We start from the raw sequence: 27,518 nt of genomic DNA on the forward strand, positions 1-27,518 counted from the left end.
AGCTTCAAAGCTTTGCCGTTTGGTCACTGGTTTTGTTTGGTTTGAAGTTAACTTCCGAATTTAATTAGTTAGTCTTATTTTTTTTAATTTTAATATTTTTTAAAAATATAATTTAATTAAATATAAAATATATATTTAATTATTAAATTAGTTTAGGAGTTACTAAATTAGTTCAAACAGAATTCCTAAACTCAATGCAAAAAAAAAAAAAAACCATGGTGGTGATTTTGTGAACAGAATGTTGGAAGTACAGAGACAGGCGTAGCTCGGATTGACAGCTTTTTAAAACTAAAAGCAGAGAGGACATGCCATTGCTGGAGTACACAGTCTTAAGGTCAAGTACATCATCTTATGTAAGCCAAGCTCCATTCAGATTAAATCAACACATAACACGATGATGTCACTTCTCGACCATCTGATTATAACTCGATTGTCCTGGTCACATATGCGAGAATCAATTCGCTGTCAGAAACCACAATTATGGGCAACAACTTGTAAGAAAAATGACACAGTAAATATCGATTTCATCTTTTCTTGAGAAAAAAGAGATGAAAACTTTCTCTCTCTCTAGATATATATATATATATATATATATATATATATAAGCAGTTTCAACCACGACAAAGGTCATACTTGCTATCTCACATCTCTATATGTCAATTCTATTTACTAAACTTTCACATCTTCCGAGCATGAGTTACATCTCCCATCTCTGTTTGCTTTTTTTATTTTCAGTAACTCTTAATTAATTCTGCATCAGCTCAGTCAGACAAGCATCTTTGTCAAGTACTTGGTTCCTCACTGGATTTGTGGTTGCCAAAATTGGAAGAGCTATCGCAGTTGCAGACTGATCCGAAGCTTACCACTTATTGAAAAGTGCTATTCGGCAAGTTCATGCACCTGCGCTGCTCTCCATTCAAAAGTGGCTCTTTGCTAATGCTACTTGAGCAATCTCCAGTATTAATGATTCGTCCATTAAGGACTTCGCAGGTTGCTACATTACCATTCATATTGTGGCTCTTTCGTAGCTGTTCCGATGCTTCCAAGTTGTTATTGAATATACTCTGCAACTGTTGGTGCACTTGGAAGGCCTGCAGATCACAATTTTGTAGGAGTTGTAATTGCTGCTGATGCGGCGGCAGTGATCTTTTAACATCTGGATTTCTTGCAGTTGGCATAGGGATCTGAAAGGCCATATTCTTTGTCTGACGGAAATTATCAGCAATACTCAAGTCATTGTTCAGAAATTCGAGAGCAACGAGGTTATCCTTTGGATCAACTGACAAACACCTTGGTTGTTCAACCTTGTGCATCTTGGGAGTCTGGAGCTTAGCTGCAGCAACCTGAACATGATAGGTGTTCAAGCTCTCTGCAAGTAAGATGAGCTTTGATCAAAATATTGTGCTATTAAGGAAAGCTCCCTTGGAGTCTCCGTGAACTGGGCCAGAAAACATGTGCTACAAGATGGAATAATGTATCCAGACTTGTCGATACAATATCATTCGTCACTGAAGGAGCATACTAGTGCATGTTGTCTTTGCAAATGACGGGTAAAATCATTTAGAATATGAAAAATAATGATACCTATGGCACCCATATTGTACTTCTGGCTGAAGTCCATTAGTTCCACCATTCTACTCGCAACATCTGCCAACTGGCAAGTGGCAATCATACAAAATAAAAATCAATAATAAATGTGCAAAGAGATAAAAATAAGGCAAGTTAACCCAAGCTGAGATATCACCAAACACCTCTAAGCACTGTGCAAATTGATCGGCATATCCATATACATTCAGAGGCGGCAGCTCCAGGCTTCTAGCTAGCTCACAACTTGCTTCAGTGAACCTGACAGAAGAACGAGTCTAGAATAAAGACTTTAAAGTGAATTTACTAGATTAAACCATGATAAATTGGGCTGATTAAGTTGGTGTAGTACGAAATAAGACGAACTTCAGAACACATACTCGGCTAATAAATCATCTAAGAATAAAAACATTGAAAACTTTGCTGGTGACAATGTGCTACTACAGCAACTCCATGACCAATGGAATAGCTCGTAAAAGAATGCAAAAGCAAGCGAAGCTAGGAAATGACGTTATATATATTAAAGCAGTCATTTTCAATAAAATGAGGCATTAAAACCTGGCACAACAGATTGTGCCAGTGGCAGGATTATAAGTGCCAAGTGTTGGGATGGCATGTCTGCTGCCATTCTGGCCCAAGGCTCGCACTCCTCCATGTCTCTGCACAGCAATCCTTGATATCATCTGCTCACAAACATGATATTCAGGTCTCCTTATTTCTGGAGTCATCATTGGGAAAGGAACTATAAATGTACAGTATAGAAAAGTTATATTCATCACAAGTACCTAAATGTCAGACATGCAAAATTAACTGAAATCATCTAAATTTGGTCGAATATGCTACTAAAATTAAAACCAATGCGGCAACTTAGATTAAGTAATATGTGGATCCCTATGTGTCATTAATTAACACTATTGACAAAGCATGCGATCAATTCACTCACGTTTCATAAATAGCTTCAGAAACCCCTGATGAAGCCACGGTAGATCCACTTCCACTGGCAGCAGCTTTGTACATCTGAAAAACTTGCATCAACTTGTCCGCCTGAAAAAACAAGTCAGTCAACTATGACATATGTTAAAAGTGGATTAAAGCAGTTGTCAGATTAAATCAGAATTTTAAATGTGAACCACCGTTCCTAACTTATAAATCTGTCCTGGTTCTGGTACCTTTAGATTGTCTTTCATAAGAAAAGGTGGAAATTTGGCAATACAGTCACATGCGTGTTTATTTATGCATTCCAAGGTACAAACAAAGAATATGATATGTATCCGGAGTTAAACAAAAATCACTTCATATAAGATTCCTGATTGTCAGTTTGAGAAACTTAATGCAATAAAAATATTTAGAACAACAAAATGATACATGAAAATACAACAATAAGCTAGTAAAAATAAGAAAATTTAATTCTGCTCCATGTTTTACCACACAATTGAGTTCTAATAGTAGCTTGTTATAACATTCTACTTCCAGATGACTCCACATGACATTATTGAACTAAAGTGATCCGAATATGGACATTTAAAAGTAATAAGGATGATAAATATACCTTTGTTTCTACCATTTTATAAAGGACGTATTTTTCATGCTGTCGAACACAGAACTCCCAAGAGTATATCTGAACAGTAAAGAGATAAGCTCAAGTTTGAAATAGAACTACGAAATAAAATTTAGATACAAATATAATAACCTATGAAACTGAAACTCATAAAGGCATATTCAAATAGCAAACATAATAGATCTTAGTCCTTTGTTAAAACCTTTAAGGTTGGTGTGAAAATGATGCAGAGTTGACCCTTATGAATGACGCGATGGTAATTAAAGACACTTTCTTGAGAAGTATTCTCATCCACTATCATAGTCATTCCCGATAAAAGCCTATATTGGCGGAGCATACCAAGAGATAAGGGCTCATCCATAATGCCACTTTGAAATTCAATCTGATAAAGCCTAGGAAGTGCCTCAAACACTGCTTCTGCAGAAGGAAAAAAAATAGATAAATTAGAAAGAGGTAGGCATTGACGGATTACAACTATTACCAACAAAATCCATGAGAAAGAATACAAAAATTGGTTACAAAACTATTGCCATAGTTAAGAAAAAAAAAAGCCAAGAAGTAAAGTACCAGAGGACATGAAGTCCAATTTCAAAAGAAACTGAATAAAAGATTGTCTGATATGTATTCCTTCAACAATTTCTTATTTGCATAAACATCCCTTGAAGAGTGAAAAGTGCATAGTCTTCTAAGGGACATGGTGCAAGATCAATAAACTTTTGATAGTTACTAATGAAAAACAAAATTGTTTAGACACATACTAATAAAGAGGTATTCTCTCTGACAATTGATCATTCACATCTAAAATCAATGACAGTATTTCTGATCATCATCTTCATTTTATTGTCAGAGTTAGTTAGGGGTAGCACAGTCAGAAACTTTATTAATTCTTGTCATTTTATTTAAAAAGAGTCAAGGATGAATGTGAAGAAAGGGAAATCTATGTAGTCATGTACCAAGGTTATAACTTCATAACCAACAAGAAGCTAAGAAGTTATGTAAAGAAAACAAATATTTGGTTCTTCTCATTAAATTATGCCTTGTTATTAAAATTTAGTTGTTTTTTCAGACTTAAATGGCTGTTAGCAATTTCAGTAAGACTGCCCATAGACTGTAGTCAGAACATAGTCAGATAACTTTCTGAGATCAAGTTTCACCTCAATTTTCATGCTTTTATGACTAATTAAACCAGCAACTTTTCCCAAGTTTTCTTGCATTATACAGATGGACATGATGGTTGTGTTTACACGTGATAAACTGATAATGGTACCATGCCAACACCTTAATACATATTTATTAGGCATAAGGGCCTTCTTACGAGTGTTAACCAGATCAGCACATATCGAATTATCAATGAGGTTTACTCCTTTTTGGCAGTACGGCACATTTTCGTTGAGCAATAATTTATTGTTTTCTCTAATCTATGATTAATGACCATTTATATTTACAAAAGAAAAGAACAAGCCTAGATTAATTTCTTCAGCCTTGAAATTGAATCAAAAATTAGCGGTACTGCCTAAACTCTGTTTCAAATAGATTTCAACTTTTAATCAAACAAAAATTAGTTCAACTCAAATATTCTGAAAGTACTTACTAACCTAAATTGAGCTTTATGAAAAGACTAGAAAGTGTGGATCCTTGTTGCAAGTTACCATTTTGTTAAGAACTGGACTGTGGCAATAAGGAACAACAAAGTGCTTCTTGAATAGTAGTACTTCATGGAGGCTGAAGAGATAAAGAAAGATCAGTATAGGAATCTTATTTGAAGAACAAATATGGCCATAAAATTAGTATTTTTTTTTACTTTTTCTGCTTTCAATCTACATCAGCGTACCATATTTGCTCTAGTCCAACGCATTTCTATATGGGTTCTTCAATGAACTCTTTTAATCTTTAGTTATACTACCTAGCCCCCTGACTTTATATTCCATTGCTGTTCCACAGAATGTTAAATTGGCTTTCCTTTGTTCTTCCTTTGAACATATAATACTAACTGTCGAACTTAAAAGGCAAGAACTTTCACAGAAAGTAGAGATTCATAAAAATCATCAGCATGTGAAGAGAAGATCAGCAAACTTGTAGATTCATACGTAAATAACAACCAACAGCAGTAAAGGTTCTACCAAATACTAACCAAATCCTTTTCCAGATTCAGAACCACAAATATTACACCGCCATGCACCCTGCAATAAATGCACCTGTTGTCAGTATGCCAACAGATCTGTAGTAGTAGATAAATGCTTTGTGTACACACCTCCACTGACGAAATGACTATCTGTTGACATTTTTATACAAAGTAATATTGCATATGCATGTGCTTCTCTAGAATGTCACTTTTAGATGTATAGCAATCTAAAAAGCAACTAATGGCAGGCACAGCAATAGGGACAAATGAAGCACGCACAAAAGAAATGAATGAAATTAGCAGAGCAAGTAACTCACCTTGAAAGAGACATTTTCTTTAACACCATGCATATGAGTGCCAACCTTCTCATATGATGAAAAACACCACCTTTTCTTAGCCTGACGTGCAAAAAATGTTTCGACAAACATTCTCCAGGATGACATAGAATTGTCCTAAATTTAACAACAAACAGAGTCGGCTCAACTTTAATTACCATTAAGAAGTCACAGTTCATCAACATGAATCTAACAATCATAGCCATAACTCACACGCTGCTGATACTGCAGGTGATTAATAAACTGCCCAAGCCTTTGAAGACATAAATCACCACTTGGCGGATGTTTCTCCACAGCTGAAGGAGACAATATCTGCTGTGGTTGTTGGATCATATCATAAGCCATAACCGTCCTAACATTCGCCTCGACTCTGATCACAAGAAACTAAAACCCTAATCCAGATATCATCAGTATGATTTCCACGACCGAACAAAACAAATTCTCTACCAAATTAGATTGATCCATGCAACAAAAAAAGAACAAAAAAGGATGCAGCTAATACTTCTTGTAGAAATCTTGGAAGACGAGGTTTAGTAGTTTCGACGCTCGCCCTTCTCTTCAACGCCGAGGGCTTTCGGCTTTCGGCTTCCTCGTAGCGCTCCAAAGAGATCGGCTTTGCATTACGAGCGAGACGGGGACTGGGTTTTCTAGTCCTATATATTTCGCCGCCAACGGGTTGGACTGCAGGAGTCTTACGGGGCTTTAAAAGACACGTGGGTTCGTCTGATTGGTGGAAAGTGAGTTTCGGATTCTTTACTCTTATTCCGTATCTGAGCCTATGAAAGATTATATATATCTTCTCAATTACCCTTCGAAATTGGATAACTTAGATCCTAAATTTGCATGTCCAAATCACTAATCTAAGCAAAATTTAAAACACAAACTCGTGCTACTAGTCGACATAACATTCACGGATAGCAACAGTTTCCAACTTTCCGCAGATCACCTGCAGTGACGGCTGCAATAACTTTCTACAGTCTTGGCTCCTTAGCATTTCACAAAAATTGGCCACTAAATCAGTTCACGAGTTTCAAGGTCCAACTATATTTCAATTCAACATCCAAATACTTATTCTTCATAGTGGGGATTTTAAAAATGTTTCATTATTCTTTGTGTATCAAGCTTATAAAAATATCTAACTATAGGCTACTCCTACTCCTCAGAGAAAAAACTCACTAAATACCCAAATTGCATGAAATTAGTGCAGGGGGAAAGTGCAAACCATATGTTCCTTTTACAATCCCACCTCCAAATTTAAGACTCTCAGCTTCTTTTTAATTCCGGAAAAAAGAAACTCCTTTATTTGTAACCTATAAATATTAAAATTAGAAAAGACCAATTCAAAATAAAATTTTTCTTTTTTTTTTTCTCTAAAGAGGATGCATTTAATGTTGCTCCCTGATCACTGTTTTAATTCAGGATCCCAAAAGGAAGAAAGGACTCGTAGGGTAAAAGGACTGGTCCCCTTTAGTTCCTTTAGAAAGAGACAACCAGATATTATAAAAATAATAATCCTCACATGTAAATCTATAAAAAATACTGGCTGTTGAAATGTAAAATAATCCTTATTAAATCCCAACACAGGAGCACTTGTTAAACCCCTCGACTGCAAATTCATAAAATATGCGATATTAAAGTGCAAAAAGCCTTATCAACTCCCAATACGACTCTACCATTGACGTTACTCGTCTTCCGACGCTTCCTTCTCTCTCTCCCTCGATCGAGATGGGATTGGAGATGGGATTGGAGATGGAATCGATGGCGGCGGCGATCGGGGTATCGGTGCCAGTCCTCCGCTTCCTCCTATGCTTCGCCGCCACCATCCCCGTGAGTTTCACGTGGCGGCTCGTCCCCGGAACCCTAGCGAAGCATCTCTATGCGGGTCTCTCCGGGGCTTTTCTCTCATATCTCTCCTTTGGCTTCTCTTCCAACCTCCATTTCTTCTTCCCCATGGCGATGGGTTACGCCTCGATGATCCTCTTCCGCCGCTACTGCGGTATCTTCACATTCTTCGCCGGATTCGGTTACCTAATCGGCTGGTAATTTTCCCTTCGATCTTGTTTAGATATCAATTTGAGTGAATAAAAGAGGTTTATTTATTTTAGTATTTGATGAAATAGTTGCACATTAATGAAAGTTTGAATCTTTCGTCGTTTTAGATTGGTTTGATTAGATGCGTCAAGCTCTAGCTGTTATGTACTTAGAATCAAGTTGTTTTGTAAATGTAGATCCTTCACAAAGACAAGCAACTAACTATATAGCCTCATTTATTGTCTCATCACCACCATTTATGGTAAAGCAATTTACAGTTGTAAGTCGCCTCCTAATTGATGGTCGACTCAAGAAAGTGAAGATATGACGAGACACCTACCCCAATCATTAGTATGGCCACACCTGGAAGAGCCAACCAAGCAATTAATAATGTCTACCTGTTCATTAAAGCAACACTTGAAGTGTCTCCTAGATTTTGGCTAGGTCGTTACATTTTCTGAATTACTGTAGGTTTACATCTAACTACTAATTACATTTGCTGTATTGAAGTTTTGGTCATTTACAGAGCATCATGCAATATGCATGTAGTACACCCAGTTTCTGTTATATAGATATTGTCGTTTATGCTAATATCTCCATTGTTTGCGTATGATGATCATACTCTTGATAATGCTTCCTGCCCACTGTGCCAGAATTGGGCACAAAATGTAGCGGGTTGATGGCAGGTTGACAGCCAGTTTAAAAAAAATTATCAGTTCTTTCTTGAGAGCCTTCTGAAACCTTATCTATGCTCTAGTTGGGATTGTATTTTTGGGAAAAGACTTGAATGATAATGATGATGACAGTTTTCATACACTTATAGATACATGAATCTTTTTTATCTCTACATATAAACTTTTCACCAGTTATGCTGCAATTTTTGCTTGAAGGTCTGAATTTTCAATATATGTGACTCTGTATTTTCTTACTGATCTCTTTTTCCTTTTTTCTGTTTTCTTGTGAAGCCATGTATACTATATGAGTGGGGATGCATGGAAGGAAGGAGGCATTGATGCGACTGGTAATGACATTTTGCTTGTTGAATAATTATAATTTATTACATCGATTACAGCTGATAATTACATTTTTCTTGTTGATTAATTATAATTTACTACAGGGATTACAGCTTTTCCTCACTAAAGGTTATATAACTCTTCAAAGTAGGGATCTGTCATCATTTATATTTTCCAAGTCACATTAGAATTGACCTAAACCAGCCTGAAAAGACATCATTCAGTAGGACATTGCATATGGTTTCTGTACAAAAGATGCATGGCCTGTTACTGCAAAGTGCAAAATACCTCCTCTTTCCATTTTTATATGGTTCACCTAAAGGTAGTTATCATCAACATCTTTTCTAAACACCTGAAAATATAAATGCAAATATCTCTTTCTCAGTTGCCCTGCGGTTCTATTGATTTGTGTCAAAGATTCTCCATTTGGACCCAACATGAAGAGGTCAGTTTAGGCCTTGAAAATTGCAGTTCAGTTACAACAACTTTTAAGGCCCAGTTTTATAACACTTTCTCAGGGCATGATCTTTGAAATTTAAATATATAGGATATTAAATTTTTTTAATGTTAGTCAAAATTCAAGCGTATATTTTATTCTGTGATGATAATGTATCATGCATTCTTTATAAGATGATGGTGAAAAATCTAATCATTTTACTGCATCATTCTTATTACTCTTATGTTGTGCATCATGCAGGAGCTCTAATGGTTTTGACACTGAAAGTCATTTCATGTGCAATAAACTACAGTGATGGTCTGCTGAAAGAAGATGGTTTGCGTGAGGCTCAGAAAAAGTACCGATTGCTTCGTTGCCCCTCTATAATAGAATATTTTGGTTACTGCCTATGCTGTGGCAGCCACTTTGCCGGACCTGTATATGAGGTGAAGGATTACCTTGAATGGACTGAAAGAAAAGGGGTAGGTGCTAGATGCCCGCCTTTACTTTTCAGGCCGGCTGTGTGTTTACTTTCTTTTTCTAACTTTTCTTTCTTGGTCCAGTTTATGAGTTATTTTCTCCCTATTTTTCTTTTCAGATATGGGTCTGTTCCAAGGACAAGCCATCTCCTTCACCTTACTTTGCTACTTTGCGTGCTTTAATTCAGTCTGCCATATGTATGGGTTTATACTTATATTTGGTGCCGTATTATCCACTTTCAAGGTTTAGTGAACCCATATACTATGAATGGGGCTTCTGGCAACGGCTGTCCTACCAATACATGTCTGGCTTTACCATGCGTTGGAAGTATTATTTTATCTGGTCAATCTCAGAAGCATCCGTAATCATATCCGGTCTGGGTTTCACTGGTTGGACAGACTCTTCTCCTGCAAAACCCAAGTGGGAGCGTGCAAAAAATGTTGATATTCGTGGTGTTGAACTTGCTACAAGTGCAGTGCAACTGCCCCTTGTGTGGAATATTCAAGTCAGCACTTGGCTACGGTATTGTAAGTTTCAACATCTTGCTTCATTAATCGCCTTTGTCTATTTCTTGCTTTGATGAGGAATGAGTGTCATAAATTTCATTAATAAAGTCTATTTTATATGCTCCTCTTCAATGGAAATTTGTGCATGAATAACTTTGTTGCAATTTTCTACATATGTGTGAACAGATGCATGGATAACAATAAATGGCAGTCTTCAATGCTTTATGTTTTGTTATTTCTGCTCATTATCTATCGAGACAACAAATGGTGTCTTAGTATTAATTATTGATGCACATTGTTTTGTTTCCTGGACTGCAGGCATCCCTTTGTGCTTTTCTGCATGTATGCTCAGCAAAAGATAGCTCCTGTCCGCATACATGCAGAAAAGCACAAAGGGATGCTTGTAGTCCAGGAAACAAAACAATGTGCACCAATAAACTAATACTGAGACACCATGTGGACAGGATGGCCATTTGTGTTTGGCACTTAGAAACCTCAGGTAGTCATGGGCCATATTTGAACAAGCCATAAGATAGCATTCTGAAGAGCTGGAATTTCTGGTACAGGGATTTCTACAAGCTTACATACATCTATACCATTATGGCTCAAAAAGTGCATTACTGAATGAAAGATATCACAATACATTCAGAAATAAAAATGGCTTACTATTGTTAGCTGAATTTGTTAACTTTACAACTTTTCTCATGGATATTAAATCTTGTTAGCATGAAATAATATCTGCTCTTAGTGTGGACTGCTTCTGCTCTTTATGCTTCATATAAAATTTTAGGACCATCTAATATCAATATTGTTCTGTTATAGATGTTTATGAGAGGCTAATTCAGAAAGGCAAGAAACCTGGATTCCTGCAGTTGTTGGCGACACAGACAGTTAGTGCGATATGGCATGTGAGTATAATACTGTTCTTCTCTTGTTGGAAAATGTCCTATTCTAGTCATTCATATGGTTTAACTATTTTACTCACAATCATTTCGAACTTGTAGTTTGGTATCCTGGAATGTTTTCATTCGTGAAGGTAGGATAATAGGGTGCTAGTCTGCTAGATAAAGGCATACCTATATCTGGTCTCCCTAGAATAATTGCATGCAGAAATAGGATATTTGATGACAATCCATGTTATCGTAACATTTGGTGTGGTTATAATTGCATGATTGCCTCCATCACTGTGTTTTGGCATTTTTCATAAAGTTTTAAGATTTATGTTAAAACTTTAATCTGTTCAAGCAATTAATAGTTCCCAGGAATCTCATGGCTGAATGCCATTTCTCTGTACACTTCTTTGTGGTGTTTGTATTGTAGTATGTGAATTTACCTTGCATGTTTAAGCTTTAATTTCCTAATGGATGTGGTACTCATATATCCCTCAGTTTGGAATATGTGACCATAAGGATTGAAGACCATTGATTATGCTACCTTTACAATGTCCATGGTTAGATCTATGTTATACCATTTTGGCCGGTAATCATTCCCTTTCTTTAGTTTGAAGACTGCCCGTCACCATCTAAGTATCTATTTACTGCTGGAACGGTTAGTTTCAGTGGTTGCTTCTGTTCAAGTGCATATTATGACATTATTTTCAGCTTCTACTATTCTCTCTGATTCTTTATATAACTGCAGGGATTATATCCTGGATATATCATATTCTTTGTTCAATCAGCATTGATGATAGCAGGATCACGAGGTAGCTCTTCCTCGGATTGTTGTTAAACTTTTTTCAGTAATATACCTGCGTGTGTTTTCCATCCCTCCACCCATGTTAATCTTTAAGGAGGGTTTTGATCTTTCTTAATTTCATGTCACTGACTTAAGTTTTTTAACAGTCATATACAGATGGCAGCAAGCTGTCTCAGTAAAAAGTGCAGCACTTGAGAAGATGTTGATGCTCATCAATTTGGCATACACGATACTTGTGCTTAACTATTCCTGCATTGGTTTTATGGTCAGTATCTTTCTGAAACCATCTCTTTAACAATAAAACCCTTTTCCTTGAAGTGCACAGGAAGTTACTTTGATGAAAGTTCCTTTTCTCAGTCAAATAGAAGTCACCTTGTTGATTTGCATGACATTTATTTCTTTTCTTGAGTTTATGTCCTTATTACTCGGGATCAAAAATCCATAGTAGCATAGTAGGAACATTCTGATTAGCTGAATGATTCTCTAAGTACTCTCTAATTGGATTAATTAAGAACTATTTACATTTGACAGATTGATTATTTGTGCATTATTGATACTGCATAGTTCATATATTCTTTTGTTATTACTTCACACGTTATTATTTTTCTGTGAGAATATGTTAACACACCACTAAATTGTCCTTGAACTCAATATAATAATCTTTTGAATGAGCTGTAGTTGACAGGTGATGAAAACTAAGCAACCTGTGCCTAAGAAAAGAAATGAGAGATCATAGTATTGTCGGTCTTTCTCAGTCTGTCTTATTGTCTTGCTAATTTGAAATAAAAGAAACTATTTTTTTCCACCTTTTAGAACTTCGCATGTTTATTAGTTACAATAATCATGTCCTTATGTTTATCTTTACCTGTTGAAGGTGTTGAGCTTGAAGGAAACCCTGGCCTCCTACCAAAGTGTATATTTTGTCGGCACCATGGTTCCCATTCTATTTATTCTGCTGGGTAACATTGTGAAACCAGCAAGACCTGTCAAGCCTAGAACTCAGAAGAATGAGTAAGGCAAAACATGTTATATCATACATCTGGAAGAACCACGAAGGAGAGTTACGAATGAATTCACTTTGCCCATTCTTGCTATTTTTCTTGAAAATTTAGTTATCACCAAATCAGGTGGAAGAACATTTCTAAGACCCATGAGGTCAATTTACTTCTCTGATCCTTTGTGTCTGTTGTGAGAATCCAAGACCATAGTAATTAATTTTTATCTTCAGCTTGATATGACTATTGTGGTTAAATGTTAAACAATTACAGGATGTTCTTTCCTTTTCAGCAATAACAGTTTAGCTTCTCGTATTGTGAAGAAATTTTTATATCTGGTTCCAATTATTATTACTTTTTCTTTATTTTTCCTCACTATGAAGGTTTTTAAAAGTTTATTTCTTGAATTTTCTGCATATAAAGATTTATCACCATTGGTGATATTAGATAAGACTTGGGAGACAAAAAAAAGGCCAGCCAGGAAATTCTCTATGGACGGGAACTTTTATAATGTAATTGAATTAGATTTTTCGGTATGTGTATTGCAAATATAATTTGTGTGCATTGCAGTATAACAAAATATGCATTCGAATATAAACAATATTTATACTCAATTTTATATGTTAAATCTAAAATTAAATTGCAAAAGTCACAAGGATGTCTTGAACAAGAGAAAAATAAAAAATGTAAATTAGTCTGGTTTGAATTTTTATCAGATGATTCGTCACAGTGCTCGCAACTCTCTGAAATTATTTTAAATTAATTTTGGTGGATTTGAAAGTGATCAAATTCGAGGAATTCAGGTCGGCAAATGTAACTTCCACCATAGTTTTTACAATTTAATTATATTTAGCTTTTCAATTTAGTATATAAAGTTGAATGCATATGGTTTCTATAGATGATGCATATTTTAGTATATTAAAATACACATAATTTATATTTATAATTCACATTAAAATCTATAAATTAGAATATTTGGTGAAATTTATTTCAATCCCATTATTTCTCAAATAGTGGAAAGCCAGAGACGTAGCTTCCACACCCGATTTGCATTTATTAACGCCCCACCCAATCCTCCAAAGGGGGTGGGAGTGGCAGTAAACATTGAGACTTCGAAAGAGAGGGCAAGAAATGGCAAAAGGGTGCGTCTCGATTCCAATTGCTACGACACCGCTACTTCGATTTGCCTATCTCAATCCCAATTCCAAATCTTTCGCTCCTTCCAGAGGATTTAGCGGAACTCGCCACCGCCATCGTCGCTGCTTCACCACGAAAGCTCAAGATTCTAACGCCCGGAAGCAGCAAGAACTCAACCTCTCCGTGCTCCGCTTCACTCTCGGCAAGCACCCAATTCTTGTCTCTTCTCATTGAAGTTTTTCTCCCCCTGTTTTTCTTGACAAAGGTTCCATTTTGGGATGTCAGGAATACCTGGGTTGGACGAGTCCTACTTACCCAGATGGATTGGAGTAGGATTTGGATCCCTTATCCTCCTCAATCACTTCCTTTCGTCGTCGCCCACGCCTGCACAGCTTGTAATTGGTGTCCATTACAATCTTTCTCGCCCCTTTGGCATAACTTTGCTCATTTATTTTTTAATTTGAATTATTCCTTTTGGGTGCAGAGATCGGAGGTTTTGGCTGTTCTCTTGGCTTCTTTCTCGATTGCCCTCCCGTATTTTGGAAGGTTTCTTGAGGTGGGTAATTAGTGAGGCTGTGTTTAATTTGTTAAATCCTGGAGATGTTTGCAAAATGCGCCACCGCAACTAAGTTCCATATTGAGATCTCATTTTGAGGAAATTTATCCTGTTCTTGGCAAAGACAGCGAAATTGACTCGAGAGTTCCATTTCATATGGTCATATATGCTGTAACTCGATATGATCATGTGATCATTACTTGGTATTTTATGGTGGTGTTTTCTCCTTATATCTGCTTGTTTATTTTAACTTCTTCTTGTTGTTACAACTATCTGAGGAGCTACTTTCTCTGAGGTGCTCTAGCTGCCAATGTAGCTCTTCGGTTGTACATGTTGCTGAATATATTCAAATTCAAGCTACTCATACATTTATACTTCACTTTTGCTGGAAGTAGTGAGATAACTATTTTTCTCTATTAATTAGTCATTATCAACTAATGAGTTTATTTCATTTGCTTTTCTTCATTTCAGAAGTATGTAAGAGTATGTCTTTTGTGTTTTAAGGAATAATCCTGTTTTTTTTATTGTCGTGACCTTTTTTATGCAGTGTTCTGGTCCTATCTATAATGTTACATAATTCATTACCACTGTCAGTAAAATATTATGACTAACAAAATGTTTTACTTCTGGGAACTTTGTAGGGTATAAATGCAGTAGATCGCCTGTCTCCGCCAGAAGAAAGCAGGCAAATATTTGTCATGTCGGAAAGTCTCTCGGTTACTCAAAAGGAAGACATGGCTTGGGCATCATATGTTTTATTGCGGAACACGAACACCATGTCAGTGGTATTCTTTCTACACCATATGTATGTATTATACTTAAATGCCATTGAAATATATTGTATCAAAGGTTTTATGTTGAAGGGTGTGCCTTTGGCCTGGCCATGTTAGTCCGTCCAGTGATTTTTGCTACTATTTATTTATGTGTTTTTATGATTGTGCCACCTATTCCAGTCACAACCATGTTTGACAGCTAGTTGTTATGAAATCAAAGTCATCAACTTTCATACTTAAATCTGACATCTAATTCTGTTTCTGAATTTTCCTCTTTTCTCTTCCTTACTAGCTTATAGCAGTTAATGATGCATTATGCATACGTGGCTACTGGAACACACCTGAAGATCTTTCTCAAACTGACTTAATAGAATGGTTCAAGACTCAGATTCAACAAACTGGGTTTCTTGATCTGAAGGACATCCTATACTTCCCTAAATTTACAGGTGAACATATTTGCGAGAAGATTTTCCTGTTTTATTAAAAGAAATGTACTATATTCATGAGGTGCTCATCTCTTACTAGATAGAATAGGATTGTAGTATTTAAAGTTTGTTGAAAAGTTTTTCAACTGTTTGTGATATTCTGTTCTAATGCATGTGTTTATCAAGACTAGGACATAACTATGTTGTGCTTCAGATTGTAATGGGGAATTAGGGTCACTGCATAACTTCATCCAAAATTTGCCATGTATTTTGTGAACCCCAATAATATGCACATTTGAGCTGGAGCATGCATGAGTTAGTCTGGAAGGCTTGTTTAGAACTTTAAAAGTAGGGTTTGATCAAGTATTACCCTAATTGAACATTTTGTCAGTCTCAGACTCTCAGCTTTACATAAATTTGAGCTTTCACGATCACACTCGCTTTGTTATAATTGATTTAGTTTCTACTTTCTAGTAAGCTTGATTTGAGCAAGAATATGAAATATGCTTACTTTGTTCCCTCAGATTATTTATGACAAACTTGACCTTGAGTTTAGATGAAAAGCATGGAGCTCAAATCACGACACTGTTTTATAACTGAAAACCTCTTATAAAATAAGTATTTGAGCCAAGGTCCACTAAGTCTACACCATAACTGCTGAAAATCAAACCAGATATTGGGAAAAAAAAAACCAAAGAGATTGAATTCCAAAAAGCCTTTAATTTATTTTGTTGCTTAATTCTTGGCCCAAAAGGAAACAAGATGATGCAATCAATATCTTGTGTACACACTTGTTACTTGAAAATGAACGAACATGCATATCTGTCTGTAAATATTGGCCACTAGCATGGCTTAGTTTTTTGTCATCACAAAATCACTGTTTTGTCAGGTACAGATTCTCAACTTGGGAGGGCTCTCCCCAATGGACCTCTGTCTTTGCTCGTGCAACCAGTTCTTAGTACCTCTAACTTAGATAAAAGTCTTACAACAAAAGTTGAAGGTTTTGTGTTGTTGGCCTCCAATTCAAATTATGCATATGGTGATAAAGATAGAGCTTGGATACGAGCAGTTGCAAATAAGTTTCAAGGTACAGAAGTCAGAGACTTCCAAGCCATTATAACATCTTAACTATTCTTTTTTTTTCCTTTTTTATTGTAAACTCTTAATCAAGAAACAACATTCTTCAACCTGCAAGATATTTTTCTATACCAATCATGCTTGATCTTATTCTCAAATAATATTGGGTTCGAATCGATTCCGGATCCAATCATATGACGCTCGGAAGATCCAAAAAGGATCCGTTTCTGTCGTACAACTCGCCGCGTGTTGTCAGGCTCATTTGAAATCTCCTCCAAACGGTCGGATCCGCCTTCGCCACGCGCAAATCAGGACCGTCCGATCTGGACATCCAACGCCCTCCGTTACCCAATTCAAACTTTCAAGTTTCAAATGCCCAACTATTAAGGGAAGCACGAGTAACAGCGAGTTCACAATACTTGAATCTCCTCTTCCTCCCTGCTACTATTATCTTGGATTAGCTTCGCTTCCGAAATCGCCAGCCAAGAGATCGTTTGATGCATGCCGGCGTCTTGGGTTTGCAGTGTTCTCTGCTACTCTTCTTCTTGATCGTAGCACTCGTTTCCGTCGGTGTAGTTTGGATCAAGAAGCAGAAAGAAGCACCGGAGGTACGCGTGCAAGCTTCTCGGCTAAGCGAAGAGATCCCAAGAGGTACTTATCCAACCTTCCAACTTCTCCACCTCTTTTATCTCTTCCCCTTTTAGTTATTAGAGTTTTATTAACGCGTCTTAGGGTCCACTCACTCCTCTCTGTTGCTTTCGAAACAAAGATCTTTTTCCCCACTTTTCTCTTCGAGATTTGTTTTGATTTGGATTTTCTGGGGCCGAATTGCTTTGGCTGGAACGGTGCCGAGTGGAATTAATCGGGGGTGGGTTAAGATGATTAAATCACCCTTAATCTTGTGAAGTTGTTTCCATTAAGAAAGAGATAAGCAGATATTTATCGTAGGGGATTTGAGAATTTTGGGTGGTCCAGTGGTGCCACTATGAAAGCTAAGCTCTAGTTGTGTTCGAACCATGGCTGTACCAAAAAGAAGCTCCACTCACTTGTGCGATTGGGCTATAAAGTAGATGACAAAAGATTACGATCCCATTTTTTTTCTAATAATATGAGAAGGATTACCTAATCCTTCGCACATCATATGCATGCCACTTGCCTACCCGCTTCTTAGGAGTAAAAGGTACATTTTGGTTGGAGCACTCGTTGCCTACTTAACCGAGTGAAAACCATTTTGGAATATATTTACTGAAACTAACACTATATTTGCATATAGAGAATGAAAGAGACAAGAATAGAATCTGTTTAGAAATATAAGAGGAAAAAAGATAGAGAAAGGAAGGGAAAAGTCTAAAAAACGGAGAGTAAAAAGGTGCACTTTCTTCTATATTCTCTTCTAAAAATATATTTAAATAAGAAAAAAATATTTCTGTCTCCTAATTTTATTTTTTTTCTCTGAACAAACCGGGTGTAGGGTCGCAGACTCGTAGTGTATGCCAACTTGCATCTCATTCTTTGCTGAATGCAATTTGCTGGCATATATGATTTTGGATTGTTTTGTTTACCAGGCCAAGTCCTGTGAATTGTGAAACCAAGCATATGCCAACAACTTATACTAGGGACCACTTTAAATATATAACCATTTTAGCTTTTATGCCTCGTTTTGTCCTCTCTCACTTTGTACTGGAGAAGGATGATGAAATGGCAAGGCGGTCAGGCAAAACTTTGAACGCCTGGGTTTAACACTATATGAACCGAGTCAAGTGGATTCTCTCACCACAGCTAGTTGTAAGTTGTAACTTTGTGAGCGGAGAATAATTCTGAAGCCAAGTTTTGTAATTTATTGGCAACGTTAGTCGTCTAGATTGTTTACTCAAACATTGAGGTTTTTATAACGCCTTCTTCATATTGACATTTCTACGAACATCATATTGGCGTATCGCTGATGGCAAATGGCCATTACTTAAAAGGGAGAAAGCGAAAGGCACCATCTTTTCCCCTGGGGAAGGGCATGTACAACGTATGTGCGTTAATGGCGAGCGACTCACAAGTAGTGGTTTTTGTGCCATTAAACCAATTAGCATCTCGTTAAGTGATGATACCACTATCTATTCTCCATCTCAACTACCCAATTCTTCTCAGGCCACGACCACTGCAGCCCAGCAATGGCCGCCGACCCAGAGCCAACTCTTGACGCTAATGCCGCTGAGCACTTGCTTTCCCAAGCCTTGCATCTCGTCCCCGCCGCTCTCGACAAGGCCGGCGCGGCCGCCGGCTTCCCTGGCCGCTGGAAGTCTGTAATCTCCAAATTGGAGCGCGTCCAGCCGTGCCTCTCTGACCTCTCCAGCCACCCTTGCTTCTCCAAGAACTCGCTCTGCGTTGAGCTACTCCAATCCGTCGCCGCCACTCTCTCCGATGCCGTCGGGCTCGCCGCCGCCGATCATGGAAGTGTCGGCAAGCTCCAGATGCAGAGCGACCTCGACGCCCTCGCCGGAAAGCTCGACCTCAACCTCCGCGACTGCGCGCTGCTGATCAAGACGGGTGTCCTCAGCGACGCCACGGCGCCCTCCCCGCCGCAGCCCGCCGCTGATGCCGGCAACCAGCAGCCGAACGTGCGGGAGCTGCTCGCCCGGCTCCAGATCGGGCACGCGGAGGCAAAGCAACGCGCCGTCGATGAGCTCCTCGAGGTGGTCAAAGACGACGAGAAAAGCGTCCTCGCCGCGCTTGGGAGGAGCAATGTTTCCGCCCTCATAAAGCTACTCTCCGCGACGGCGCCGCCCAGGGTCAGAGACAAGGCGGCCGCCGTGATCTGTCTCCTCACGGAGTCCGGCGCCTGCGAACATCTGCTCGTCGCGGAAGGCGTGCTCCCGCCGCTGATCCGGCTCGCAGAGTCCGGGAGCCCAGTCGGCCGGGAGAAAGCTGCGGTTGCGCTGCAAAGGTTGTCTATGTCCGCCGACACGGCGCGCACGATCGCCGGTCACGGCGGGATCCGCCCCCTGATCGAGATCTCCCGGACCGGAGACTCCATCACCCAACCGGCGGCGGCGGGCGCACTAAAGAACATCTCCGCTGTGCCGGAAGTGAGGCAAGCATTAGCCGAGGAAGGAGTTATCCGAGTCATGATAAATCTACTCGATAGCGGAATAGTTATCGGCGCAAAGGAGTACGCCGCCGAGAGCTTGCAAAATCTAACCTCCACCAACGAGAATCTACGGAGATTGGTTATCTCCGAAGGAGGATTGAGTTACCTCTTAGCCTACCTCGACGGCCCATTGCCGCAGGAATCCGCAATGGGAGCTTTAAGGAATCTAGTAGCCTCTGTCTCCATTGATACTCTCGTATCTCTCGGCCTTCTTCCCAGTTTACTCCATGTGCTAAAAGACGGGTCTTTGGGTGCGAAGCAAGCGGCGGCGGCTGCCATTAGTAAGATCTCAACTTCGCCGGAGACTAAAAAACTGGTCGGAGAATCCGGTTGCTTGCCTTTGTTAGTAACTCTCCTCGAGGCGAAGGCAAACGCGGCGAGGGAGGCCGCGGCGCAAGCCATTGCAAGCCTGATGAGCTACCCACAGAACTGTAGAGACATCAAGAAGGATGAGAAAAGTGTGCCAAATCTAGTCCAGTTGCTTGATCCAAGTCCGGCGAATACTGCGAAGAAGTATGCCATCTCTTGCCTCTTGTGTCTTTCGCAGAGCAAGAGATGCAAAAAGCTGATGATGTCTCATGGGGCAATTGGGTATCTGAAGAAGCTCTCTGATATGGATGTTGCTGGTGCAAAGAAGCTGCTTGAGAAGTTAGAGAGAGGGAAGTTGAGGAGGTTGTTCACCAGAGAGTAAATCAGTTTGTGATCGTAACTATGTGTACTTTTCCTGTTTCATTGTCTCTTTGAAATAGGAGTACTGAAGTTGTAGGGCGCTTTAAAAGCATAGTGGTTGCTTTCTCTCTTGAGATTTGATGTAATATATAAGTTAGACTGAGTTATTTATTTGTATTAAATTCTGGCTTCTTGTGATAAATCTTGCTTGTTATGATGCTCGTATTATTCAGTTTAAATAAGTAAAAAAAGAAAATAAAAAGGAGAAATACATGATGCTGCTCTCTTTTCTGGCATTGCTACCCTGAAGCATTTCAGTTTAAAGTATATCATGTTCTTTATCGCTTTCCCAGCCATTTTTGCTTACTTTTAAGAAGGGGTGTAGTTTAATTTAAGAATTGCTGTACCAGTGACGCTTGCCTGTCGACAGTCCTTTGCCCTTGACGCTGTTCTCACCATCATTATCGCCTTCGCCTGATGAGAAGAGTGCGACTGCGGTAGCATCGTTCAAAGGGAAGAAGACGATCCAAACAGGTTGAAACAAAAATAATCCAGAAAAAGAGCCCAAGGCCGAGGCTTCTCAGTGATCAGTAAGAAATGAGAAGAGTGGGCCCAGAAATTGGATTTTAATCAGCAGAGGCCTATCAAAAAGTTATGCAAGAGAATATAAACAAGTCTACTTCTAATCCTTTTGGGCTGTGCATATTGGACTTCCAAGCCCAGTGGGCTGCTCGCCTTGTTTGGTTGCTAAATTTTACAAATTTGACATCAAAATCAAAGAAGTAAACAGAAGAATTAGTCCATGTCAAAACACTAATTCTAGATGGTCCTTTAATCTTATAAATTTGCACGTGGCCTGCATGCAACGAGATCCTGATAGGTTATGTCCTTAGATATTTGAGATCGTACGTGCTCCAGCGAGATTGCAAATGGTTTTTTGACGTATAGATTAACACAAAAATTAATTAGAGACACAAACACATATATAGAGCCAAACCATGGGCTCCAAAAGTACAGAGTGGCCATGACTTGCCCATGGGTCTTCCCTAATTAAGCCAAAATAATGTTCTAATACGACCACTGCCACGAAGAAACAACGCATAGAAACAACGGAACACCTCGTGCTAAGCCTCCAGAAATGATTCTTCAACTTATCCACCAATTAATCTCGGCAGATTTGTCAAAAAATATAATAAATAAACAGCTAATATTAGCTCCTATATATGAGGAGGTTTGAACTCATGTACAACTGCTACAATTTCGGATATTATAAGTGTATTATTATCATCTCGATCATCTTAAAGCTACCAAATGGAAAATGGTTGGCATAATCTTGGTTTGTTCATACTCTGCTAAAGAATTTGATGAGTTAGTAGGGACGGCAAGAATGAGGTAGAGAATTATCACCAAGAGGAAAGAGAAATGATATGATAAAGCCGTTTAAATGGATGTCTGTCTCAACTCTCAACCAAAAAAAAAAGTAAACGTACCTTTTTTCCATATTTTTTTCGTAGTACTTTTTTCATTTGTTTGACAAACAGAAAAATAAAAAATAGTACTAGCTATTATAAATCCGTTGACATTAATAAACCTTCAAACGCCAAACTTACGTTCGTGGCGGATGGTGTTTGATCCACGCCGAGCCATTCGTCAAAGCTTATATATATATATATATTGCAGAGATGAGCGATGTGTAGGGGACCAACTGGTATGGAAAATTTACCATAAAAAATTTCCTTAAGAATTCATAAACAATAAGTAAGACATTATATTAATATCCTACAATCACCATGCAAGTTACACATAGAAAATAATTCAGGTATATACCCAAAAATTAATTCTTAATGAAGAGGTTTTTTTTTCGCGAGGACAGTTTGGAGCATACATCTCTGTTCTATTCTACAGACGTTAACTTAATCAGTTATTTTAAAGTATAAGTTATAAAAAAAATACTGTTTTTTTTTAATTTAAAATATTTTAGTAGACAAAAAAATAATAATTTAACTTAAATAAATAGATATCTATATTTTATATAAAATAGAAGTTAGGACCATTCTCAAACCGTTTAAAATGACAAGTGATGTGATAGATGGTAGAAATAGGGATATAACTTATCCATTGTCGTATATAAACCCCCCCATAACTCTCGTAATTCTCAAGCCAACCCCCTCCCTCTCCCCCTCCTCCTTATCGCCATCATCTCTGCCCCCAAAGAGAAGAACTCGGTGTGCTTTTTTGTAGCCAAAAGAGATCTCCAAAAGCCAAGACTCCTCTAGATCTGTAAGCTAAACTATCGTTGCAGGCCAAACCAACCCTTCCTATAGACGACATACAATAGCTTCCAAAGAGAAGGCATAAGAAACCACAACACAACCACCCCCTCCTACCTCCCTACCTACCTTTCTCTATATCAACTTAATATTCTTTGGCAGTTTAATTTGAAAGCCTCCCTTTTCTCCCTCCAAAACTCCCAACTGCCATAACGATGTCTAACCCTTCCAACTTATTAGAGAACACTACCACACCGTGCCAATGCAACCACCACCACCACCATGACCCTAACCCTAATGAGCACCTCACCACCCCGTTCGTCAAAAAGCCGGCGGTATCGATCTCGATAGCGGAGACGCCGCCTCCTGTCCTTGACCATAAACTGCGGTCGGCCACATTAACGGCGGCGTTTGTAGAGGCCAGGGCAATACTAGCCTTAGCCTTTCCGATGATCCTAACCGGCCTAATTCTATACCTCCGCTCCATGATCTCCATGCTCTTTCTTGGTAAGCTCGGAAAGTTATCCCTCGCCGGCGGCGCCCTCGCCATCGGCTTCGCCAACATCACCGGCTATTCCGTCCTCTCCGGCTTAGCCATGGGCATGGAGCCAATCTGCGGCCAAGCCTTCGGCGCGCGCCGCCACGCCCTGCTCGGCCTCGCTCTCCAACGCACCGTACTCCTCCTCCTATGCGTCTCCATCCCCATTGCCATCCTGTGGACCTACATGCGCCCCATACTTCTCCTATGCGGCCAAGACGACTCCATCTCAGCCGCAGCCCAATCCTACATCTTATTCTCCCTCCCCGATCTCCTCCTCCAATCGTTTATCCACCCTCTACGTATTTATCTTCGCGCACAGTCGATAACTCTCCCCCTCACCTACTGCGCTATTCTCGCTATCCTCCTCCACTTGCCGATAAATTACCTATTCGCCTCTATCCTTAACCTTGGAATAAAAGGAGTCGCATTAGCGTCAGTGTGGGCTAACCTTAACTTTCTCTTATTCCTCCTCGCTTATGTCTACTTCTCCGGAATCCACGAACTCACCGGTGGGTTTACCGCCTCCAAAAACTGCATTCGAGGGTGGGGATCTCTTCTCGGGTTAGCCATTCCAAGTTGCATTAGCGTGTGCTTGGAGTGGTGGTGGTACGAGATCATGATACTTCTATGCGGACTTCTAGCCAACCCGCAGGCGACCGTGGCTTCAATGGGGATACTAATCCAGACCACGTCGTTGATTTATATCTTCCCATCCTCGTTAAGCTTCGGCGTGTCGACCAGAGTCGGGAACGAGCTCGGAGCCAACCGGCCCGACCGAGCCAGCCGCGCCGCGAAGGTCGGGCTCGGGTGCAGCCTCGTGCTCGGGCTCGTCGCGTTCGGTTTCGCAGTTTCAGTTCGGAACGTGTGGGCCCGGATGTTCACGTCCGACGTGGCCATCATCGGGCTGACGGCGTCGGTGTTGCCCATTCTCGGGATGTGCGAGCTGGGGAACTGCCCGCAGACGACCGGGTGCGGAGTGCTGCGAGGAAGCGCGAGGCCCAAGGTCGGTGCGAACGTTAACCTAGGGGCGTTCTATGCGGTCGGAACACCTGTCGCCGTGGGATTGGCGTTCTGGGGTGGGCTCGACTTTAAGGGCCTGTGGCTTGGACTCCTCGCGGCGCAAGGCACCTGCGTCCTACTCATGCTTGGGGTTATTATGCGGACGGATTGGGAGTCGCAGGCCGAGCGGGCGCAGCTACTCACTGGTGCGGGACAGGAGAAGGAGACTTTTACTGAAGACGAGAAGACTCGTCTGGTAATTCACATAAAAATCGAGCAATGAAATGAAAATTAACGGTGACTATATATTTTTTTTAATTATCCTTTTTGGGTGTGACACTTTTGTAACTTTTTTATTATTATTAAATCCTCCTCACTTTTTGTAACAGATTATGTTTGTAATTATAAAGAGAGTGAAAACATCAATTATATATATATATATATTTACACAATTCGTACTATGACCAATTGCGTCCATAAAGCCGGCATCGTTCTGACTCAGTCACCGGCTTTTCCATATACTTTGGTCTTCACACGGCGCCGATTTTTGGAAATAAGCCGGTCCACCTTCCATTTTCTAACCCACTCGGCCCGCCGAGTTGGTCAACTCACCGATTTTATTTGACTCGTTGGCCCAATCATATTTATGCCTTCCCACATTCGATAGAATCTATATCAAAGAAAAGAAAAGCGTGAAGTTAAAAAAAGAATGAAGGAAAGAGTGAAGAGATTAAGTAGACGATAGGAGGAAGTGGTTGCAGGCCATAAAAGATGTTTCTAGCTAAACGACGTATTACTTTTCCTTCGTTGCGTAATTTTGTCCAAGTCATCGATCGCCTTAGCATAAGAATGAAGCATGCACGAGAGAATGACACGTGCCCAACAACTATGTTGGGTTGTTGGAGAACAAGCAAGCAGGAGCCCAGGTGGATTCACCCCCCCTAGATGCATGCGTGCATCAATGTACTTGGTATCCATACTGTTCCAGTAATCCACTCGTCGTTTAATTTGATGCTTTCATCGTATAAATAACAAGTTAACGTTTCAAAACTCCAAAGGCCAAAAACCAAAGCACTTTTTGAATAGCTATCTCCAACTTTCACATCAATGGAGGCCACCACTGCCTGCAAAGTCAAACCTAGATACAATTGGTTGGGTCCCTTTAAAAAAAAAATTTGTTTCTCTCAAAGTCAATGGACTACCTTCAACTCTACATAGCTATTCGTATCATATACGGTGTAAACAAGATGCATGGTTCAATAATTCTTCAGTCTTCTTATGTATCGTTGTCACGGAATCGCCCACTAGCTACTCGCATTGATTCTTAGTTATTTAATCATACTTTTAAGAGATGAATCAAGAATCTGATCCCATAAAAATTATAAACAAGTTGTTGTGACTTGAGATTCTTCTCTCCTTTAAAGCCAATTGCGGCTCGCGGCGTCCAATTGTATGTTTTTAAATTGCCATTATGGACTATCTATGCAGCCACCTTCTTGAATCACAGTTTTAGGTCAGTCGTTGTGAAAAATATGGGCTGCTTTGTTCCACAGAAATGGATGACATCTACACTAATAAAAGATCAAGGGGTGATAAAAAAAAAACTAATTAACTTCAACTCAGCACAACCAATCATCGTATTCCTTCAATCCCAGAGGTTGTTTGTATATACATATATGCACTTTAATATAAGCTGATCAATGATTCTAGCTTGGGTTGCTAAGTCATAGAATTAATACCAATCTTTGCAACCGACACGCTGCTCTCATTGGGCTATTTACGTGTAACAATGTATTTATAGGTAAATGTACTGTTCATAGTACTGTATTCGAAGAGCCGTGGCCGCCATGATATGATCTTATCTATCTATCGTGTTAGGAGAAAATATAATACTACGAGCATTTTAGATCTTTTACTAGTCTTAATCTCTTTGCTTCTCTGATTCTGTGAATTCTGGATTAGTATGTGTGTACGTAGTAATATGATCTATAACTCGTTTCCCCTGTGAGAGTTCTTTGAAACAAAGTAGATTCAAATGGTTCTAAGTCAGTGTTTGACGAAAGCACAACAAGTCAACAACTCATGCATGCTAGGCTTGGTCAACGGAGAGAGATAGAGAGAGAGTACCAAGCTTGTCTATGGGAGACCGGCAATTTGCACCCGGGCAACAACTAACATTGATAATTTGCACCAAACTCCCTCATAAACCTCATATTGATTAATAAACCCTCATACACAATATACGTATTATAAGTATTCTTACAAATAATAACCCTTCTGGCCTGTGTATTCGTTGAATTCTTTAGAATTGACTTACTTTTTTTTTCTCCTTATTTATTGTTTGACTTTGTTGCCTTGCGTCATCATCTCATGGTCAACTGGTGTGCGTGCACATAAATGAGCTTATATATATACATATATAAAGCTAGCTTTAATTAATATTGGATTTAATACTACTTGGCTGCATGTTTTTTTTTTTTCTCTTTCTGATCAGGTGATCTGGTTGCTGCATGGCTATAATTAAGTTCGTACGTAGAATTATTGTCATGCATGAGATCATAAATGACCTGCAACGAATTATGCACTTGAAACCAAGGTCTAATATTGCAAACTTAGGTTATTTACGGTACATATACATCCATAGCGTATATAGCTTGACCAAACCAAAGCAATCCGTGGATGGTTTCTAGTCAGAGAGATGATCAAAATGCCACCATAGTGATTACTCCTATTGGATGTTTTACTTGACTTTCAAAAGTTGAAATATGAACTGGATCAAAGTTAGTATGCGTGCGGTGCACAAATTGAAAGAAATGCCCGTTAGTTTTTTTTTTTATTTTAATTTTTTCTTGAAGTTTGATTTCAACGGTTGATTTTTGCTTGAAGTCTATATAGGGTTACTATTTGAGTTATGCAGCGGTGTTAGAGGGATTTGTTTTCTTCGGTGAATGGTTCTCAATCAATTTATTTGTTTGAGGCAGGACAAAATAAGAGAGAGAAGATTCACACGACCGTAATAGTTCGTTGATCTCTCAAGGATGTCCTCTTCATTGACAAAATAAAAGGTATATTTTTCCAAAGGACTGAATAGTGACGTTAACGGAGCACGTTACGATAGGACCGTACCAACAAGAATGAAAATACTATGTATTTATTTTATCACTTTTTATTAGTAAT

General features: G+C 39.1%; 5 protein-coding genes across 8 annotated transcripts; 4 read left to right on the forward strand and 1 right to left on the reverse strand.

Moving 5' to 3' along the window:
- Positions 1–720: 720 nt before the first annotated feature.
- On the reverse strand, positions 721–6,217 carry LOC140783594 (probable transcriptional regulator SLK2). The gene is made up of 10 exons (XM_073130531.1): positions 6,102–6,217; positions 5,813–5,983; positions 5,582–5,716; positions 5,274–5,322; positions 3,345–3,559; positions 3,134–3,202; positions 2,528–2,628; positions 1,752–1,845; positions 1,585–1,654; positions 721–1,369 (listed from the first exon to the last, which is right to left on the reverse strand). The coding sequence occupies exons 2-10, from the start codon at positions 5,942–5,944 to the stop codon at positions 867–869; spliced, it is 1,368 nt and encodes a 455-aa protein (XP_072986632.1). The 5' UTR covers positions 5,945–5,983; positions 6,102–6,217; the 3' UTR covers positions 721–866.
- Positions 6,218–7,200: 983 nt separating this feature from the next.
- LOC140783593 (lysophospholipid acyltransferase 1-like) lies at positions 7,201–13,087 on the forward strand. Its single transcript, XM_073130530.1, has 8 exons — positions 7,201–7,638; positions 8,596–8,651; positions 9,341–9,561; positions 9,678–10,086; positions 10,888–10,973; positions 11,704–11,767; positions 11,907–12,025; positions 12,635–13,087. The coding sequence occupies exons 1-8, from the start codon at positions 7,325–7,327 to the stop codon at positions 12,773–12,775; spliced, it is 1,410 nt and encodes a 469-aa protein (XP_072986631.1). The 5' UTR covers positions 7,201–7,324; the 3' UTR covers positions 12,776–13,087.
- Positions 13,088–13,798: 711 nt separating this feature from the next.
- On the forward strand, positions 13,799–16,858 carry LOC140783596 (protein COFACTOR ASSEMBLY OF COMPLEX C SUBUNIT B CCB2, chloroplastic). 2 transcript variants are annotated; one of them, XM_073130533.1, is made up of 6 exons: positions 13,799–14,094; positions 14,178–14,287; positions 14,377–14,448; positions 15,090–15,233; positions 15,514–15,667; positions 16,542–16,858. In XM_073130533.1, the coding sequence occupies exons 1-6, from the start codon at positions 13,887–13,889 to the stop codon at positions 16,772–16,774; spliced, it is 921 nt and encodes a 306-aa protein (XP_072986634.1). In that variant the 5' UTR covers positions 13,799–13,886; the 3' UTR covers positions 16,775–16,858. The 2 variants fall into 2 exon arrangements, with proteins under 2 accessions (XP_072986634.1, XP_072986633.1); XM_073130532.1 differs by having other exon boundaries at positions 13,822–14,094; positions 16,536–16,858.
- A 257-nt stretch (positions 16,859–17,115) lies between these two features.
- LOC140783592 (uncharacterized) lies at positions 17,116–20,733 on the forward strand. 3 transcript variants are annotated; one of them, XM_073130527.1, is made up of 2 exons: positions 17,116–17,374; positions 18,863–20,733. In XM_073130527.1, exons 1-2 carry the CDS (start codon positions 17,221–17,223, stop codon positions 20,551–20,553), a joined length of 1,845 nt encoding a protein of 614 aa, XP_072986628.1. In that variant the 5' UTR covers positions 17,116–17,220; the 3' UTR covers positions 20,554–20,733. The 3 variants fall into 3 exon arrangements, with proteins under 3 accessions (XP_072986628.1, XP_072986629.1, XP_072986630.1); XM_073130528.1 differs by lacking the exon at positions 17,116–17,374 and adding an exon at positions 18,543–18,770; XM_073130529.1 differs by lacking the exon at positions 17,116–17,374 and adding an exon at positions 18,611–18,740.
- Positions 20,734–23,016: 2,283 nt separating this feature from the next.
- LOC140784027 (protein DETOXIFICATION 49-like) lies at positions 23,017–24,624 on the forward strand. Its single transcript, XM_073131203.1, has one exon. The coding sequence runs from the start codon at positions 23,017–23,019 to the stop codon at positions 24,622–24,624; it is 1,608 nt and encodes a 535-aa protein (XP_072987304.1).
- The last annotated feature ends 2,894 nt before the right edge of the window (positions 24,625–27,518 follow it).

The sequence above is a fragment of the Typha latifolia genome, chromosome 3, assembly GCF_019914945.1.
Source record: "Typha latifolia isolate L0001 chromosome 3, TyphaL0001v2, whole genome shotgun sequence".
Taxonomy (NCBI): domain Eukaryota; kingdom Viridiplantae; phylum Streptophyta; class Magnoliopsida; order Poales; family Typhaceae; genus Typha; species Typha latifolia.

Coding starts and splice junctions, on each gene's coding strand:
- LOC140783594 (XM_073130531.1), bottom strand. CDS start 5,944: ATGGCTTATGATATGATCCAACAACCACAGCAGATATTGTCTCCTTCA. Junction 5,717..5,812: donor ACCTGCAGTATCAGCAGCGT/GTGAGTTATGGC, acceptor TGTTAAATTTAG/GACAATTCTATGTCATCCTG. Junction 1,655..1,751: donor AATTTGCACAGTGCTTAGAG/GTGTTTGGTGAT, acceptor GCCACTTGCCAG/TTGGCAGATGTTGCGAGTAG.
- LOC140783593 (XM_073130530.1), top strand. CDS start 7,325: ATGGGATTGGAGATGGGATTGGAGATGGAATCGATGGCGGCGGCGATC. Junction 8,652..9,340: donor AGGAGGCATTGATGCGACTG/GTAATGACATTT, acceptor TGCATCATGCAG/GAGCTCTAATGGTTTTGACA. Junction 9,562..9,677: donor AATGGACTGAAAGAAAAGGG/GTAGGTGCTAGA, acceptor TTTTCTTTTCAG/ATATGGGTCTGTTCCAAGGA.
- LOC140783592 (XM_073130527.1), top strand. CDS start 17,221: ATGCATGCCGGCGTCTTGGGTTTGCAGTGTTCTCTGCTACTCTTCTTC. Junction 17,375..18,862: donor AAGCGAAGAGATCCCAAGAG/GTACTTATCCAA, acceptor AATTCTTCTCAG/GCCACGACCACTGCAGCCCA.
- LOC140783596 (XM_073130532.1), top strand. CDS start 13,887: ATGGCAAAAGGGTGCGTCTCGATTCCAATTGCTACGACACCGCTACTT. Junction 14,288..14,376: donor CGCCCACGCCTGCACAGCTT/GTAATTGGTGTC, acceptor TTTTGGGTGCAG/AGATCGGAGGTTTTGGCTGT. Junction 14,449..15,089: donor ATTTTGGAAGGTTTCTTGAG/GTGGGTAATTAG, acceptor GGAACTTTGTAG/GGTATAAATGCAGTAGATCG.
- LOC140784027 (XM_073131203.1), top strand. CDS start 23,017: ATGTCTAACCCTTCCAACTTATTAGAGAACACTACCACACCGTGCCAA.